At 44.7% G+C, this 15,399-nt stretch overlaps 2 protein-coding genes across 3 annotated transcripts in view; one reads left to right on the top strand and one right to left on the bottom strand.

Moving 5' to 3' along the window:
* The window catches only part of DGCR2 (DiGeorge syndrome critical region gene 2), a 48,906-nt gene extending 36,584 nt beyond the window's left edge, over window positions 1-12,322 (top strand). For both annotated transcript variants that reach the window (XM_061370778.1, XM_061370779.1), the window contains 5 exons: window positions 222-398; window positions 1,482-1,685; window positions 5,354-5,506; window positions 6,178-6,414; window positions 7,207-12,322. In XM_061370778.1, coding sequence (XP_061226762.1) covers window positions 222-398; window positions 1,482-1,685; window positions 5,354-5,506; window positions 6,178-6,414; window positions 7,207-7,448 — 1,013 coding nt within the window. In that variant the 3' untranslated portion in view covers window positions 7,449-12,322. The remainder of the gene's footprint in view (window positions 1-221; window positions 399-1,481; window positions 1,686-5,353; window positions 5,507-6,177; window positions 6,415-7,206) is intronic.
* The window catches only part of LOC133221697 (pre-B lymphocyte protein 3-like), a 157,787-nt gene that overhangs the window by 103,595 nt on the left and 38,793 nt on the right, over window positions 1-15,399 (bottom strand). The window lies entirely within an intron of this gene.

Genomic DNA, 15,399 nt, shown 5'->3' with positions numbered 1-15,399 from the left:
CCGGTACTTTGAAAACAGCAGCCTCTTCTCTCTGTGAGTCACCCCTTCCCTCCTCGCTTTTGCCTTCCCCCGGAGGAAGGAGGAATGTTGCTAATGGAAGCTAAAGCTAGAGGACAGTAGCCTTGTAGCAGAGTTGGTGTGCATGAAATGAGTGACATTACAGAGCCTTTCTAAAGCTTTGCATACCCACAGGCTGCTTACACTAATGCATCTCGTTCTAGGCTCTTCAGAAGTATTTTTACCCCCTGACCCTATCTTTGGTACGGCTATGTCTGAAAAGGAAAACGTTCTTTGTGCCCAGCTTCAGTGTTTCCATTTTCCTACCCTTCGGCACCATGGTTTACACAGCTGGTATGCTGAAAACTGCTACGAGAAATCTTCATTCCTTTGCAAAAGGAGTAAGTTGGTTTGAATTTAGTGTTTACTGTGTTGTCTGTTTAAATATAACAAATATGGGGACATTTATTAGTTGTCCTTTCTACCTTTTGCCCAGTGAATTAACAAGAAGAGTGTAGGAGTTAGATTTCCGCTTGGCTTAAATAAATAAGAACACTATAATGTGTGGTTGTCAGCCACAGTACAGATTGTCACTAAAAGATTACTGTTGAGCAGCTGCATCTGCCCCAAAATAAAATATACTTGGGGGGAGAAAAGGTTAGAATAGGAAAAAAAGTTAGAAAGCAAGCAAAAAGTGCCTTATTAGGAAATATCACTCTTAAATCATCACATGAAAATGAGGAATGTTTATTTCTGGTTTCATTTTGCGTATAGCAAATCCCATTAAATTCTTTTCAGCCAATGATTGGAACCAGGGGGTGAAAAAAGCAAGTGGAGCTACTGACTTAAAGTGGAAAAAATACAGCTTTCCTTCTGTATCTTGCATTTCTTTACTCCAAAAGGCCTGATACCATTTGCAGTATTTTCAGGTAGCATTTAACCTGATACTGATGGTGCTTCTTTCAAGGAGAAAGGTTGTCGAACTTCTGCTGCAGTTCTTGAAGTTTTTCTGGTTTCCTTTTTCTTTAAAGCAGTAAAAAGAATTGCAGAATGGCAAGAGAGGATAATTCAGCCCTTTATCTGCTTTTGCACCTGAAATATTGAGAAATGGGAAGACAGGATATTACCTTGTCTAACTTGAGATGTAGTAAAATCTTGGTATCTGATATTGAAAGACGTGTTTTGTCAAAATGATGATCAAAAGAGGACCTTTTTGGTCATCCCTGAAAGAGTGTTAACTCCATTAAATACTTGAAACTCACTGTGTCAATTTTGAGCAGTAAGTCATCCCTCTGTGCCTCCAGATTATCCATTATCTTCCCCACTCCTTGGAGATCTCTTTTCAAAGTTGCTTTAATGTGAAGGTGTGACTTTTAACTGATGGTTTGCTGATGTTTGCAAATCACTTAATGTAACAGAATAAACGGGACTCCTGTCTGGCAGGCTCACAGGCACTTGGATATTGATGTGCGTTTCTGTTCTAGGCCAGACTTGCGTTGATATCAAAGACAACATTGTTGATGAAGGCTACTATTTCACTCCAAAAGGGAATGATCCCTGTTTGAGCTGCACATGTCACAACGGTGAACCTGAAATGTGTGTGGCTGCTTTGTGTGAACGGCCCCAGGGGTGTCAGCAGTATCGAAAAGACCCTAAGGAATGCTGCAAATTTACATGCTTAGACCCAGGTAAGAGCTGACTGCTACAGTTTTGTCAAGAGAAATGAGTTCAGTGCTTAACTTGGTTATCTTTGGGTATAACATTGTTTGAAATGATGCATCCTTTCCATGCCTCTACATTGCTGGATACAAACTCCCTGTGGGGAAAGATATTAAATCATGGGGAATGGAACATTTCAGACCATGGTTAGAAATAATTAGTCATCCTTGATGCTACTTGTGTAGGAGAAGCAGTAGCTTATTTTCTGTATGGAAGTTGACACTACACTCAGGATTTTTAGTAGCACTTTTTGCATGGTTCCTTTATTGTGTTTAGTTGTCATGAAAAGAAAATACTTTTCTCTTGAGCACTATTCAAGCATCTTTCCCTGGACATGAGGATTTATGTGCCTGGAAGTTCGTATGCAGGATCACACAGGAAGCAGAGTTTATAAATTATATAGAGGTTCGATAATAATCCAGGTGTGCAACTTCGCATATTGGATTTGGCATCTTGGTGCAGATTCTTGTTTTGGATCAATAAAGTCTTCAGTTGACTCTGAGCTGTTCTTCAGTCTTCATTTGGGAATGTAGATTTCTTTTTGGGGAGGTGTTTTTCTGTAAAGAGACTTGTAAAAAGAAATGTATCCTACTTGGAATTTACTGTGAGAGTGGTCAAACACTGGAGCTCATTGCTTGTGGAATCTCTGTCTGGGGGGATATTTAGCGCCTGGTTGGATTCTGTCCTGGGCAAATTACTCCAGCTGATGCTGGTTGAGCGGGGTTTGGACTAGATGACCTCAGCACATCCTTTCCGACCTCAGCCATTCTGTAACACTGTTATTTCCTCGTATTTGTAAGAGAGCCTAATTTTATGTGTGTGCGCTAAGAAACTATTCTGCACCCCATATGGAAAACATGGAAAGTCAACTCACTCTTCCCATCACAGGCTTCTCTTTCAGCCTGTTGCAAAAAAAGGGGTGCTTATTGGCTTCCAAATTTGCAGTCTTTTTTATTTGTCTTAACTACAGAAGTTAATCATTAAAGGCGTTTGGCTTCTCTTTGCTGTCATTCACATTTGTTCTGAGGGTTAAGCTTTTAACAGATGTAAGTAGCTAGTGTTGGAGGTTGGTCGGTGAAGGAGTGGGGGAAAAACAGGAGTCTTCCTTCCACTCTTAGCAGCAGACTTAAGGCTTTGTCTTCACTTTTTTTTTTTATATCTTGAGGAACAGTATCAGCAAAGCATCATCCAGCAGACAGGATGAGATGACCTGGGATAACCTTGTGCTGTGTTCTTTAATCCTTGCTTATTGCTGTAAGTCTTAACTATTTCATGAATACTGATTTGAAGAGTGTATTTCACCACATCCTTCCTGATCCTTAAGCTCTTCTTTCTATACTCTTGCTAAATAAGAGACTTTCATTATACTCTTGCCTGAGCTGAAGAATCATCAAGCAGTTGTCAAACTTCCTTCATAATGAAGTTACTTCAGCTAGCGATAAACACTGAAATTTTTAAATGAAGCATTTCGGTTTTCCTTCTGGGTGTTTATAAATGGCTGTTCCAGATGACAGAATTAATGAATTACTTTCTTTAATCAGCATGTATTTATCTTTGTCCAGCTTTTACATATATCTTCCCTAAGCTCTGTTGCAAAGGAAAGAGAACAGTTTACTAATCAACAGTAAGTAAATTAATCACCCAAGGAGAGACTGGGGGATAATAAATCCTGCTGTTGGGTTGGCAGGTAATCAGTTCTCACAGTGTGAGTGGGTGAGCAATGATTACAAGTAGATAGCAAATATTGCTTAAGGATTGATAGTAGGGAAATTTTCCAGTGGTAGGAGTAAGCTGAGCAATCACAGCTATCCTCCCTGGAAAGATGCTTCTCATCATTTATTTGAAGACAAATAGCAGGGGAAAATCTTTCCTGCTGCTCCAGGGATGTGGTAGAAAACATTTTTTCTGTGTGGCTCTTGTTTAGGCAGACCTGCAACTCCTATTTGTGAAAAGATAATCAAATATATAAAACACTTTGAAAAGAGGTGATAGTGCAGAAACTTTTCTAGTGCCTCAGCTAATGCCGTTACAGGGTATTATGACTGTATTGGGTGTACAACAGCCTTTCTGAAACAATCTATTTGTGTTTATGTGGGTTGGAAATCTTTTTGATGACTTCTCTTGTGTACAAGCTGAGTCTTTACCTTGTTTTAATCTAATTTGACCTGACAGTAGTTTATCCAGGTTGAACATTAGGAGCTTTCACGGTGTAATGGAGTGTGATAGAGGTCCAAGATGCCTCAGAAGGTCCATGAATTGCAGTTGTAGCTGGCCTAAGGAGAATATGTGGAAACCAAGACTTTCTGCCTACAACATTGCCTGTGTGTATGTTTTACTTAATTCACTTTATTTAAGGCAGCTAATAGCACTAATTTATGATGTTCATGAAGTTAGTGTTGCCCTATAATGGAGGAGCAACAACAGCAGGTCTGTGTGTTCAGGAGGGTGTGTTGGTTGGTAGGTGTGTGACTGCATTGGTTTAAGCTCTGACAGTAATGAGTTGCTAAAAGGTTTGACAGCACAGAGGCTTTTGTACTGCGCAGCCAGATTTGAGAGGGTGTAATGTTTGAGCTCTGTGTGCTATTAAGTGAATTTCTTGTTGCCAAGAATGCTTCCCATAATAAATACCAGCCTATTAGCAGTGTACTTTAACAATGTATAAATTTGGTGAATTTTTCTGTTACTAGCATTTGTAGCAAGTCAGTGCTTCATCTGCTTCTTATCCACACCGAACCTGGATGTGTTTCTCCTTCAGAGCTCTGTAGTGGGGAAACTGGTGCGAAGAACACAGCACAGTCATTTTTAGGTCATTTTTCTTTGTGTAGAGTATCTCTATGTGTACATGCTACTTAATCATAACCAAGTCTGATCAGTCGAATTGTGAAAAATGAATACCTTTCGTGTCTGTCCCTGGTAGAACAGGAATAATTTGCTCACACCAGCCTTCAAATGTGGATCTGGTTAGCAATGGTGTAGAGCTCTCGGAAGTTCTGAGCTCCTGGGTCTGTTTCATATTCTGCCACTTGCTTTCTGTGTGATCTAGGACAAAATTTATTCCTGTTGACCTTAATCTCTTCTGATTCTGAAAGATGATTGTCATGTTGATTCACCTTTTTAAGGTATTTTTAGGTCCTGTCATTTAATGGTGCTAACCAGTATACCAATGACATGGTGACCACGTCTTGGCAATGACACTATTTAGAGATTTTTGTTGTTGGAAATGTTAAGATGTCTGGAAGTCATTTAGAAATAGTGGGCAGATAACACCAGTTCTCAGGCCTTTCCCATAGCTTCCAGGCTTGATGTTTCCTTTAGTATAACATCATCAGCTATGTCAGGGAGACAAATGCATGTGCAAAACGCCACTAACCTTTCCTTTTCCCCATTTCCAGAGACCTGAAGCCTTCAACAGTTTGTCCCTTTTGCCAAGATATTTTCAGAAACCTTTAGATCTTCTTGCAATAAATAGATCAATCACCTGATGATTCATAATTTTCTTCCATTTTTGAAAAGTGTTAAACCAGCCTAATGAATCTCCACTCTACATTTCTCTCTCCATCACTGACAGAAGAACATCAAGAAAAATGAGTCCTGAACAGAAGTATAACAGGCTTCTTGTATGTGTTTTCTGTAACAGATGGCAACAGTTTGTTCGACTCAATGGCTGGTGGAATGCGTCTGATTGTTAGCTGCATTTCCTCCTTCCTCATCCTCTCTCTGCTGCTTTTCATGGTCCACCGGCTACGCCAGAGGCGGAGAGAGCGCATAGAGTCTTTGATTGGAGCAAATTGTAAGTAGCCTCTATCTGTAATAAGTCCTGACTGAAGCAGTGTATGTGCCTCCGCATAAAGGGAGCAGAAGGAAAGAAATAAAAGTCTGTGTAAAACATCAGGGAAAATCTGGTAGTAGATTCTAGTCAGTGTTGTACCCAGATGTAGGTCTGTGATGGCTGCCTGGGCTGGTCATGATTTGTGCAAATTTTGGTTCTCTGAACCACTGCACGTTCCAAGAAAAAAGGTGTATCAACACTTGTCTTGTGCCTCACACTTATTACTGACGGATTGACACACATAAAGGTGAGAAATGTTGCGATCTTGCTTGACTGTGCCTCTATGCGTGTGTCTTGGTAAGTTGGTCAAACTTGAACTCCAGAATATAATGGAAAAGTATTTTTTATGTGATCCAAATGTGAACTGTCTTTTATGTGTCACCTTAGTTTGGAGAGGTTAGGTTAAAGTTCTGATGTAATGCAGGACAAACAGGCTGGGTTCAGGTGGGCCTGGGTATCATTGTGTAACCAGCAGGGAGTTGACTTGTATAGAGCATGTAGACTTTTTTAGGTCTTCAGGAGACATGAGTGTCTTGGTTATAAAAAGTGGAAAAAGGTGTTGAAATCTGCCTTAAACTGAAGAAGAAAGCATGGGATAAAGCCACTTACTACTGTTTCTTCTCTTGAAATAGTGCACCATTTTAACTTGGGCCGCAGGATGCCTGGTTTTGACTATGGTCCTGATGGTTTTGGAACTGGCCTTACTCCACTGCATCTTTCAGATGATGGGGAAGGTGGGGCATTTCATTTCCATGATCCACCTCCACCCTACACTGCTTACAAGTATCCAGATATTCAACATCCAGATGACCCACCTCCTCCATACGAGGCTTCTGTCAATCCAGACAGCATCCTTTGTTCCGCTCCAGGTATGCAGGCAGTAGCTTCTCTTTTGTATCTCTTTTTCATTTTGGCTAGAGGGTAGGTTTTATTTATTTATTTATTAGCTATAATCATGTGGTTTAATGATTGTGATGAGAAAATATATTTAATGGTAAAATCTGTTAATGCAATGGGAAAGTCTTTTGTTAAAAAATTATTATTAAGCTTGTTTTTTCTCAAAGGTTCTTTGGAACACCTAAATTCAAATAGAATCCTTGCTACAAATAGCTTAACTGTTAGACCTTACCTATTTTCAAGCCGTACCTTGGATGGGTTACCTGGTTACCTAGTTTCCCTTATTCTGGTACCTTTTCTGGTCTTCTGGAAACAGGTCTACAGAGATTGCTATTAAAAAGTAGACAAAATGTCAAGTACAAGAGATGTTGAATAAAATCTATCCGGCGTCTTGTCTCTTCCCCACTTCCCCCACCCACACCCCCCAAAAATTGACCAAAAATACCACTTTCTAATGATTCACCCAGCACTCTTCAGTTTTGCAGCTGTGCTAGTCACATACTGTAGAAACCATTCCAATTTGGGATTTTTATAGCAGCATATCTCACAAGATAAGTGAGCCTGATTAGTGCAAATATCTTATTTATATATCAAAGTTTTATTTTTGCTACACAGTTTTCCTCTTTTGCAGTGTCATCTCTTTGTGCATTAACGTGAAACTGGGAAAAACTCAGAGCTTCTAGAAATACAGATAGTAAACCTATTTGGGAATGTGAAATGGTATACCTCACTTTCTGATTCTGCTTGGTTTTTGTCTTTTGCAGATGGAGTTCTTTCTCAGACTGTGCAAAGCAGTCCTCCATCACTAGGAAACTGTGATGCATCCCCACAGCTTACAGAGGGATCGCTTCCTCCCTCAGTTGGTCCTTCTCCAGTGGAGCTGGAAGACTCTGCTGACAGCAGCACCTTTCTTGTCCCTCCTGACACAGTGCTAAGTGAAAACACTCCGGCAGAAACTCTTACAGGCAGCCGTCACAGCCACTGTTCTCTCAATACCATTGTATAGAGGAGAAAAAAGCTGATCACCGGTCAGAGAGAGTTTTAGCAACTGTTTGCACAGACAAACACTAATCCGTGGTTTGAACTTCAGAAGGAATCTCCACTTTGTTTTTTGAACACTGCTTTTATGTTCTAGTTTAGGATTGTGCCTCTCGTTTTTTGGCTGTCGTTATTCATTCACTAATCAGTTTGTTCTGTAAATATGGATTGTATAACTGCTCTTTTTCTTCCATTGGCTATGGAAAAGAGTGCAGAGAATTCCTTTCACTTCTAAGGAGGTGAAAAATATGGGTAGGGGTTTTATTTTGTTGGGGTTTTTTTCTTAACGTGAGAGGAAACAAAATCTACATCAGAAAAAAGCTGCTTGGATTTGGCTGGATACCACTGGACCCAGGAAACAGGCAGTGGAAAAGGCGGGTGGGGGCAGTCACTGCTCAGTCAATTGCTTTCTCTCTTGCTTCAGTGCTATACTTGGAAAAGGCAGAGAAGACGGAACTGCAAGGGAAGGGGCTGGGGCTTGTTTTACAAAGCGGGAACACTGAGGAGCTAAAACACATACCACCAAGTACGAGTTACACAGTATAACACATTTGCGTGTTTTGATCTGCCTTGCTGTCTCAGAACACCATAGGGACTGCAGGATGAATGATCTACACAATATGTGACAAGTGGGTACTAAGAAAACTAGGATTTGCAATCACAATTATTTGTTGTTGGTAGCTGCAAAATCTGATGTTGTTGGGTAAACTTCTGGACCATAAACAAAACTGGGTCTGTGTAATGCTTGTGTCCCTTCAGTAGAATCCTCATACATATTAGGCAGTACTTTAGGGAAGAGATGGGGAGCACTTAATTTTGGTGCAGTTGGACTTTACTGTATGAAGCCCCTGTTTGCTATAACCCTGTAAGGAAGAGTGAGGTGTTTTTATTTGTAGTTTAACTCCTGAACAGTTGCACAAGACTGGGCTGGCTAAAAGGCCATTGTTTTTGCTTTTCTTATTGCATGCTATGTTTAGCATGTGTGTTCCCTCCATTTCACTTCTTTACAGTTCTACAAATAGCATTGAAAAGCAGTGGTCAACATGCGCTATACATGATGTTTAATTCTAATTGGACATGTGTTCCTTATCAGGGCCCCATAAATTGCCAACCCTCTTGTAGGGATTTCCCATGTGTCCCCCAGACCATTTATCCAGGTCCCACAAGGGATTATCACGAGGTTAGTGCACTTAAATGATTTTAAAAAGCAGTTTGCTTCAGTCAGATATGTCATCTTAAATTTCCCCTTCGATCGAACTCTTTAATTTACAGATGGCAAAATGATTCATTCACTCCCTCACTAAACCCAAAATCAAGCACTGTTGGTTTTGATAATGAATGCAAAATAATCTTTACAGGTGGTTTTACGTTTAAATTTGGACTTCAGTGCACAAATAATTTATCCTTTCCCCCCATCCTCCTCTTGCCTCTGCTTCTTGACTTACTGTAACAGTCAGCAGATGAGATGCATTGTAAGGAATTTGTGAGAATGCCCCTGTGAGTGTTCGTCTGTTACCTTATGAAGGGCACAAGCCTAGAGGGACAGGAAGAAAACACTGCATGGGGGTGTGTGTGATCTATTTTTCTAGTAATGATGAGAAATCATACTTGTATGACAAATCCTAACCCACTGTTTTGGTTTCCCAGTGCAGATGACTCTTTCCCCATTGAATATGCTGCTACTTTCTATTCTGTTTCTTGCCTATAGGCTAATACTGTACGTGGGGATTGGTCTTGACAATTCAACTCCTTTTGCACAGAAGACTGAGTTATTGAGTTCATATCTTGATGTCTTGACATTCAGACACTTGCTAATGGTCTTGAATCCATCAGAGAGTGTGAATCACAGTTCTGGGGTGCACTGCTGGCACTCGAGTGGGAGGAAGCACTGTTAGGAAGCCTCATCCGCCTGGAGCCGTACCACTGCCCGCGTTTTGACTGGCTCTAACAGCAGTGGTATGAAATGAGAGGAGCAGTTATCCACCCTGTGGGATCTCTTACTGTCTCCTCTTCCGAGTCCAAGTCCTGGTCTAATGAAGTGGATGGATAGCAGTAGTCAGAACCATGCACACAAATCGCTGATCATTTCTGAAGTATGAAAATAAAGCGGGTTTTGTGCGTTTTTGAGCACAATCATACTTTTTATACATTGTATGTACTGATTTTTCCTTAGTTTTATAGGTACGAATGCGTGTGTGTGTGTGTTTCTGGGTGGTGATATATCTATATCTATACATACTGTAGATCGTAACCTTTGTGCTGCGTCCAGCTAGGTGAAGCTAAGCACTGGGATATAAACTAGGCTCTTAGGGTTAATACTTCTCTCAAGCTGGCTGCACTCTGTTGTAGGACAGGCTGTGATAGTGTACACTTAAGTAGGATGCCAAGTCTGTGCTACTACAATCTGTTCCTGAAAAATACTTTTGTTAGCAGTGGGAAACAGAAAACTTTCCGTTTCTTTTGAAGCCAGATGGAATATATTTGTTCTTTGTAGTATCCTAGCGCAATAACGAAAGGCCTTGTGCCTTGGTTTAGTGTCTGAAGCTGTGTTTTGTGGCTGAGGTGAACAGATACCTTACCTCACACTCCTCCTAACACTGCAGGAATCTGTTCGATGTTTTTCTGTTTTACTTTTGATTCTGTGATGAATTTTATTTGAAAATAAGCTCTGTTACAACTGGCAACTTGACGGTGGCTCCTGGTTGTAGCTATTCCAAATGGAGGCTTCTTTGTAGAAGCCTTGGTGTGATATTTTCCCCATTGCTTCTGAGCCTTTCCCACTTGTATGTTGGCACGGAGGCTGCTATTGTTTGTCTTTTCCCCTATTCTCTTTCATCTTAACTGTAATCAAGGGAAATTTTGCCTTGAACAGAGCAGCTCACTAAGTAAAGCTCATTTACCTCGGTGAGCTTCTAATTTGGCAATAAAATTGGTTTGGTTTGGTTTTTTGTCCCATTTTAATTTAGCTTTTTCACACTGGGTGTTTTCTCTTGGAGTAAGAGCTTTTGTAGCAGAAAACATCGCAACTACTCAGACTTCTGGACCAACTGGGGAAGAGAAGTTTTCTTGACAGCAGTTGACTCCTCAGCAGACCTTCCTTGCCCTGGGTAAGCAGTTTGTCCTGGGCACCAATTAGAGGACTGATGCTTGCCAAAGGAGGACCTTCCCGTTTTGCTTGCCCTATTAGATGAGATCTTTGGGAGTTATTCTGTGCATTGGTGTTTTTTTTCCCCACCACTGATCACTTTCTCTGGATGTTTCTTCTTAACTACTGATGCATCGCAGATGTCCCTCGGGAACCAGCGGGGGAGATGGCATTACCACGTCATTCCCAGCAGCACGTGTGAGCAGAAAGGGCATTTTCCATGGGATATGCTCAGCTGTGGTTGTGTTAAGCCACAGTTCTCAGTTCTGCGCAGGGCTCGCACCTCCCGTTGTGGCCTTGGACAAAACTGCTCTTCACATTCCCCATCCTTACGATGTACTGTGGTGCCATATTGAGATCTCTGCTGTTCCAGCAAGAGCAGCCCTAGATATTCACTTCTGTCCGTGTTCTCAGTGATACCTGTTACACAGTCTCACAGCAGCCTCTAATTTTTTTACTAGATGAGTTGTAGACTATTGTAATGTTATAGAAGGACGGTGGGTTTCATTCTGTGCTAGAAAATCAAAGCTGTCATTCAGATGTACAAAGAACTTGTTTGCATAATGTTCAGTCTTGCCTAGTTTTGAGCCTCAGACTATTCCTGTGCCCGTTCATGGCAGGTCAGTGATCTAGAAGAAGAGTGAAGTAGGTGGGAAATGTTTTTCTGAAGGCTTAACCTCTCAGTGAGCAGGTTCTGCTTCCACAGATATCATGGTGATGGCCTGTCCACATGTACCTCAAGATTCACTTAGGAAGAAAATGTTGTTGTGACCAGTAGTTATTACTGTTCTTTTCCCATCTAATAATGTTAAATGAATTTGAAGCTGGTTTTACAGATGCTTTTCTCTTTCAAATGTGGCTTTTCGGTGGCAAAGCACTGGCGTTTTAATGTTGCCTCATACAACCTGTAATGTGCATCTCTTCTCTTTTCAGTTGCTGAAATGTCTTTGTTCTCCCTGGCTAAGGAACATGCAATGTACAGAAATTGCTTTTAAATTTCCCTTGCATGGGAAATCTTAATTTAAAGAATTAAATGGGAGCTGGACCCTAAAATTGGAGCAGATGAGTGTAGAGGAGATGAATCAAAGTTTGCTTCTGGTGTTCCCCGGTTCCAAATAAAATGGGGGTTTCTTTTTGGAATAGATGCTTTTAGTGGTGGCCAAGATGTGTTGGAATTAGATGATCTTTAAGGTCCCTTCTGCCCCAAACCATTCTGTGATTTCCCTAACAACATCCTGCATTACCTGCCTGCTACGGTACGACATAGCTTTAATTTGCCGGTATTGTGCACCTTGAACGTGGAGCGGGTTGGAGCCGATGCCAGCGGAGATGCTGTGCCTGCAGGCTGCATGTGTGGCCGTGCACGGGCTGGAGGATGCCTGGGAGGCTGTGAGAGAGTGAGACACTGCTTTTTACCTTCTCCTGGAAAACAATGCTAGCCAACACTGCATTCGCAGGCTTTTCCTGTGTAGTTGGTTTGTGACTGGACTTAACTGTGGCAGTGTATAAAAGATTTTGATATTCTGTGAAATACCATGTAGGATTTAAATTTGATACTATAATAATTCAGTCCCTGTGACACTGGTTTTTGTTTTGACTTCTTTCCTTGGGGTTGGCACTAATTATTTTTTTCTTCTCAAGATGCTGTGAGAAACATTTCATCCAAATGCCAAATAAATTGTGTTCTGTAAGAGAAATGGCCTGTGCCAAAGCCTCCTGATTTCTGCATCACTGTGGTTCCTCAGCGTTGGGAAGGAAGGTCTTGTTAAATCCCACTTCTGAGCTGTGATCTTGCAACAAGACCAGTGGATGCATTTAACTTCAAGGAGGGAGGCTGCTGAAGTTTTGTGTACAGATTCCAGTGGAATTTAATTGTAGGAAGGTCTTGGGGCTGTGCTGAGGAAGGTGAAATGCAGCCCATGCCTGCTGGGCTCCCCAACCCTGTGGGAAGGTGCTGAGCAGGAGGCTCAGGTGGCTGTGCTGGATGGGAGAGGGGGTTCTGCATCCCCAGCTTCTGGTACAGGGCAGGAGGGCTCTGGGAATGAACTGGGTCAGTCGCTGATCCTCCTGGGGGGATGATGTGAAATGAGGGGGACAGTGTTAGCACTGAGTGGTGCAGTTTCTGTGCCCAGCACGCACTGGTGAGGCTGGTGGAAAAGCCTGGTGAGAGGTTGGGCTGTCCTGACCCTCTTCAGCTCCGAACTTCTCACCCAAACCCTTCTGTTAGAAGTTGGTATCGCCACCCTTCGCTTGCCTGTGCATTACAGCCCCTCATGGTAAGGGGGCTGGAGGGAGGGCTCTGTGGTCTTCTTGTGGTGGGCTGCATGTTCCGGGGTTGCAAAGGTTTCCCGTCCCTGCCGGGACCCGTTGTGTCCTGCGGGAGATGCACAGCAGATGGCGTTTGTGCTCAAACCAGCCCCAAAATGCATTACATGGCAGGCGGCTGCAATTCCCTGTGGAGCTGGGGGGGGACACGAGCAGGGAGAGGCAGCTCTCGGCCCCCTCGGCCTGCAGTGTGCTGGGGGTGATGCTGCCTCCCCTGAAAGAGCCTGTAGTCAAATTGTTGAGCAAAGCCGGCTGCTAACAGGGAATATTTCACCCAAGGAGCTTGTTGGATAAACAAGCCCTTTGAAATAGTGGTGCTGGTTTAGTAATGCAGGTTTGCAGCAGGAGCTGGCAGGTTGGTGGGGTACGGGATGGAGCAATACCAAGTCAGGGTCAGTGGCATCTGTCCTGTTCTGGCGAGGTGTTCTCAGCATCGCTGCCCTATGCTGCTGTGGAAGTTCCTTGTCCTGCAGTGAGTGTGTGCTCACAGCAGCACGACTGAAGGCTCCAGAGGGTGGTGTGCTCAGAGGACATGCCCTTCCAGAGTGGGGAAAGCCGAGAGTGCCTGCCTGCACTGCCTCTCTTCTGGAGCGGTCCAGGCAGTGAGTGCGGTGCCACAGAGCCTTTGTGTCCTGACCCCATCCCGGGGAGGGCTCTGCGGATGGCCTGCAGCACCACTGCTGCGGTCAGGATTGCCAGAGCCATGCAGAGTCAAGCCCACCTTACCTGGGGGAAGTAGGTAAGGAACTAAAACCTTGCCTGCTGCAAGCAGGGCTGGCTTTGGGCACAGGGAAAGAGCAGCCGCTCTGTTCTGCATGGTCCAGACCTGGCCCCGGTGCTGCCTGCCTGCCCCTGCTCCAGGCTGGGAGCTCCGCTCTGCTCTGCTCGCTGCTGGTTTAAGGGCTGCTGGGCTCGCAGTGTTTGCTGTGGGTCCCCGCGGCACTACCGGGCTGTCCCCGTGGCCGCAGGATGTGTTCATTGCGAGCACCGGCCCGCGTGCAGTGTCACTGTCACCGCTGGTGCGGGCGGCTCTGCTCTCCCGTGCCCGCAGAGGGCAGCCTCCATCACTGATGGACCTGAACCAGCTCCCGGAGCTTCATCTCTGCTCTGGGCTCACACTGGCTCAGCTGAGGGCGATGGGACGCGGCCCTTCTTCTGCTGTTGGTCTCGGGGGACACAAACGTCTTCCTATAGCAACTGCCTGACGTTGGGAGTGCTTGGAGGGCTTAGTCTAGCAGGGACCTTGTGCAGACAGAACTTGTCCTTCTCTCCTGCCCTCTTCCTGCCTGGGGACAGGGCTGATGCTGCAGGGAGCAGCCAAAGGTGCCTGGAGCACAGCTCCCCACCGCTCCCCTGGGACACACGTCTCATGTTGGCACTTGGATGCTGTGGCAGGGGCATTGCTGGGCACTCTTCTGCTGTCAGCTCCTACCAACTTCAAGGTGTTTCCCTGCGGGGTAGTCAGCAGCTGTGCTCAGTGCCGTGGGTCTGGGTGCCCAGCCCTGGAGCATGCCAGCGACTTGGGGGTGCGGTTTGGGTGCATGTAAGTGCCACACGCTGGCAGTGACCCTGGGGGGTGCCAGCCTGCGGGGAGGGAGATGTCACATAGGGAACATGGGATGAATGGAGGGGCTGTGCAGCGGCCTGTGGCCAGTGCGCATCTGGTGGCCACAGAGCCTCCTTTGTGCCAGCTCCTGCTGTGCTCCCTGCCCTGCTCCCTGCTTCCTGCCTGGGCTAGCAGTGGGTTCTTATGGAGATCAGTTCCACATGGAAAATTGGGAGCTGCTGGGCATCTACTGCCTGTAAGCTTCTCCTCACTGCACTTTCTCCTCTGGATGCCCACATCCCTTGGTGCACCCATCCCTGGGTGATGTGAGCTGTGCTGAAGTCTTGTCCCTGTTGCCACCAGCACAGGATTTACCTCCAGGAGCTGTGGTGGGGGTTCCCAGCAGGGTGGCCCCGTGCCCACAACTGATCGACGGCTGCAGCCTCAGCGACTGTCTTTATTTTTCAGTGGCATTTTTCCCCCTCTCCCGGCTCCTGCCCTTGGTGCTGTGACTGCAGGTGTCTGTGCCAGCAGGACGATGGACGTGGTCTCTCCGTGTGAGGACAGTGCAGAGCTGCAGGATGGGCTGTGAGCTCCCCACCACCACCGTCAAGTACAGAGCGGCTCTTTCAAGGTTTGATCTGGTTCCTATAGAAACTGGAGGTTGCTCCTGCCTGGTGCTGGTGCCAGCAGCCAGTGGTACCTCTGGGGAGCGGGGACAGCAGGGAGCAGGGTACGGCACAAGCAGAGTGCTGCTGCTGCTGCCTTTCTATGTGTATTGTGTCCCCCTCTGCTTCCTCACTCTGCTCCTGCCCTTCAGGAAGGCCGTGCTGAGCCCCACCAAGGCTCAACATACCCTCCAGCCATGGAGGGCTCTCCAGACCCCATGGGACCCTGCAATAG

Source organism: Neopsephotus bourkii, unplaced genomic scaffold, assembly GCF_033783945.1.
Source record: "Neopsephotus bourkii isolate Nb327-2 ecotype Australia unplaced genomic scaffold, CSIRO-AGI_Nbou_v1 NB_1542, whole genome shotgun sequence".
Lineage (NCBI taxonomy): Eukaryota > Metazoa > Chordata > Aves > Psittaciformes > Psittacidae > Neopsephotus > Neopsephotus bourkii.
This window is presented reverse-complemented; position numbering and strand designations above follow the sequence as displayed.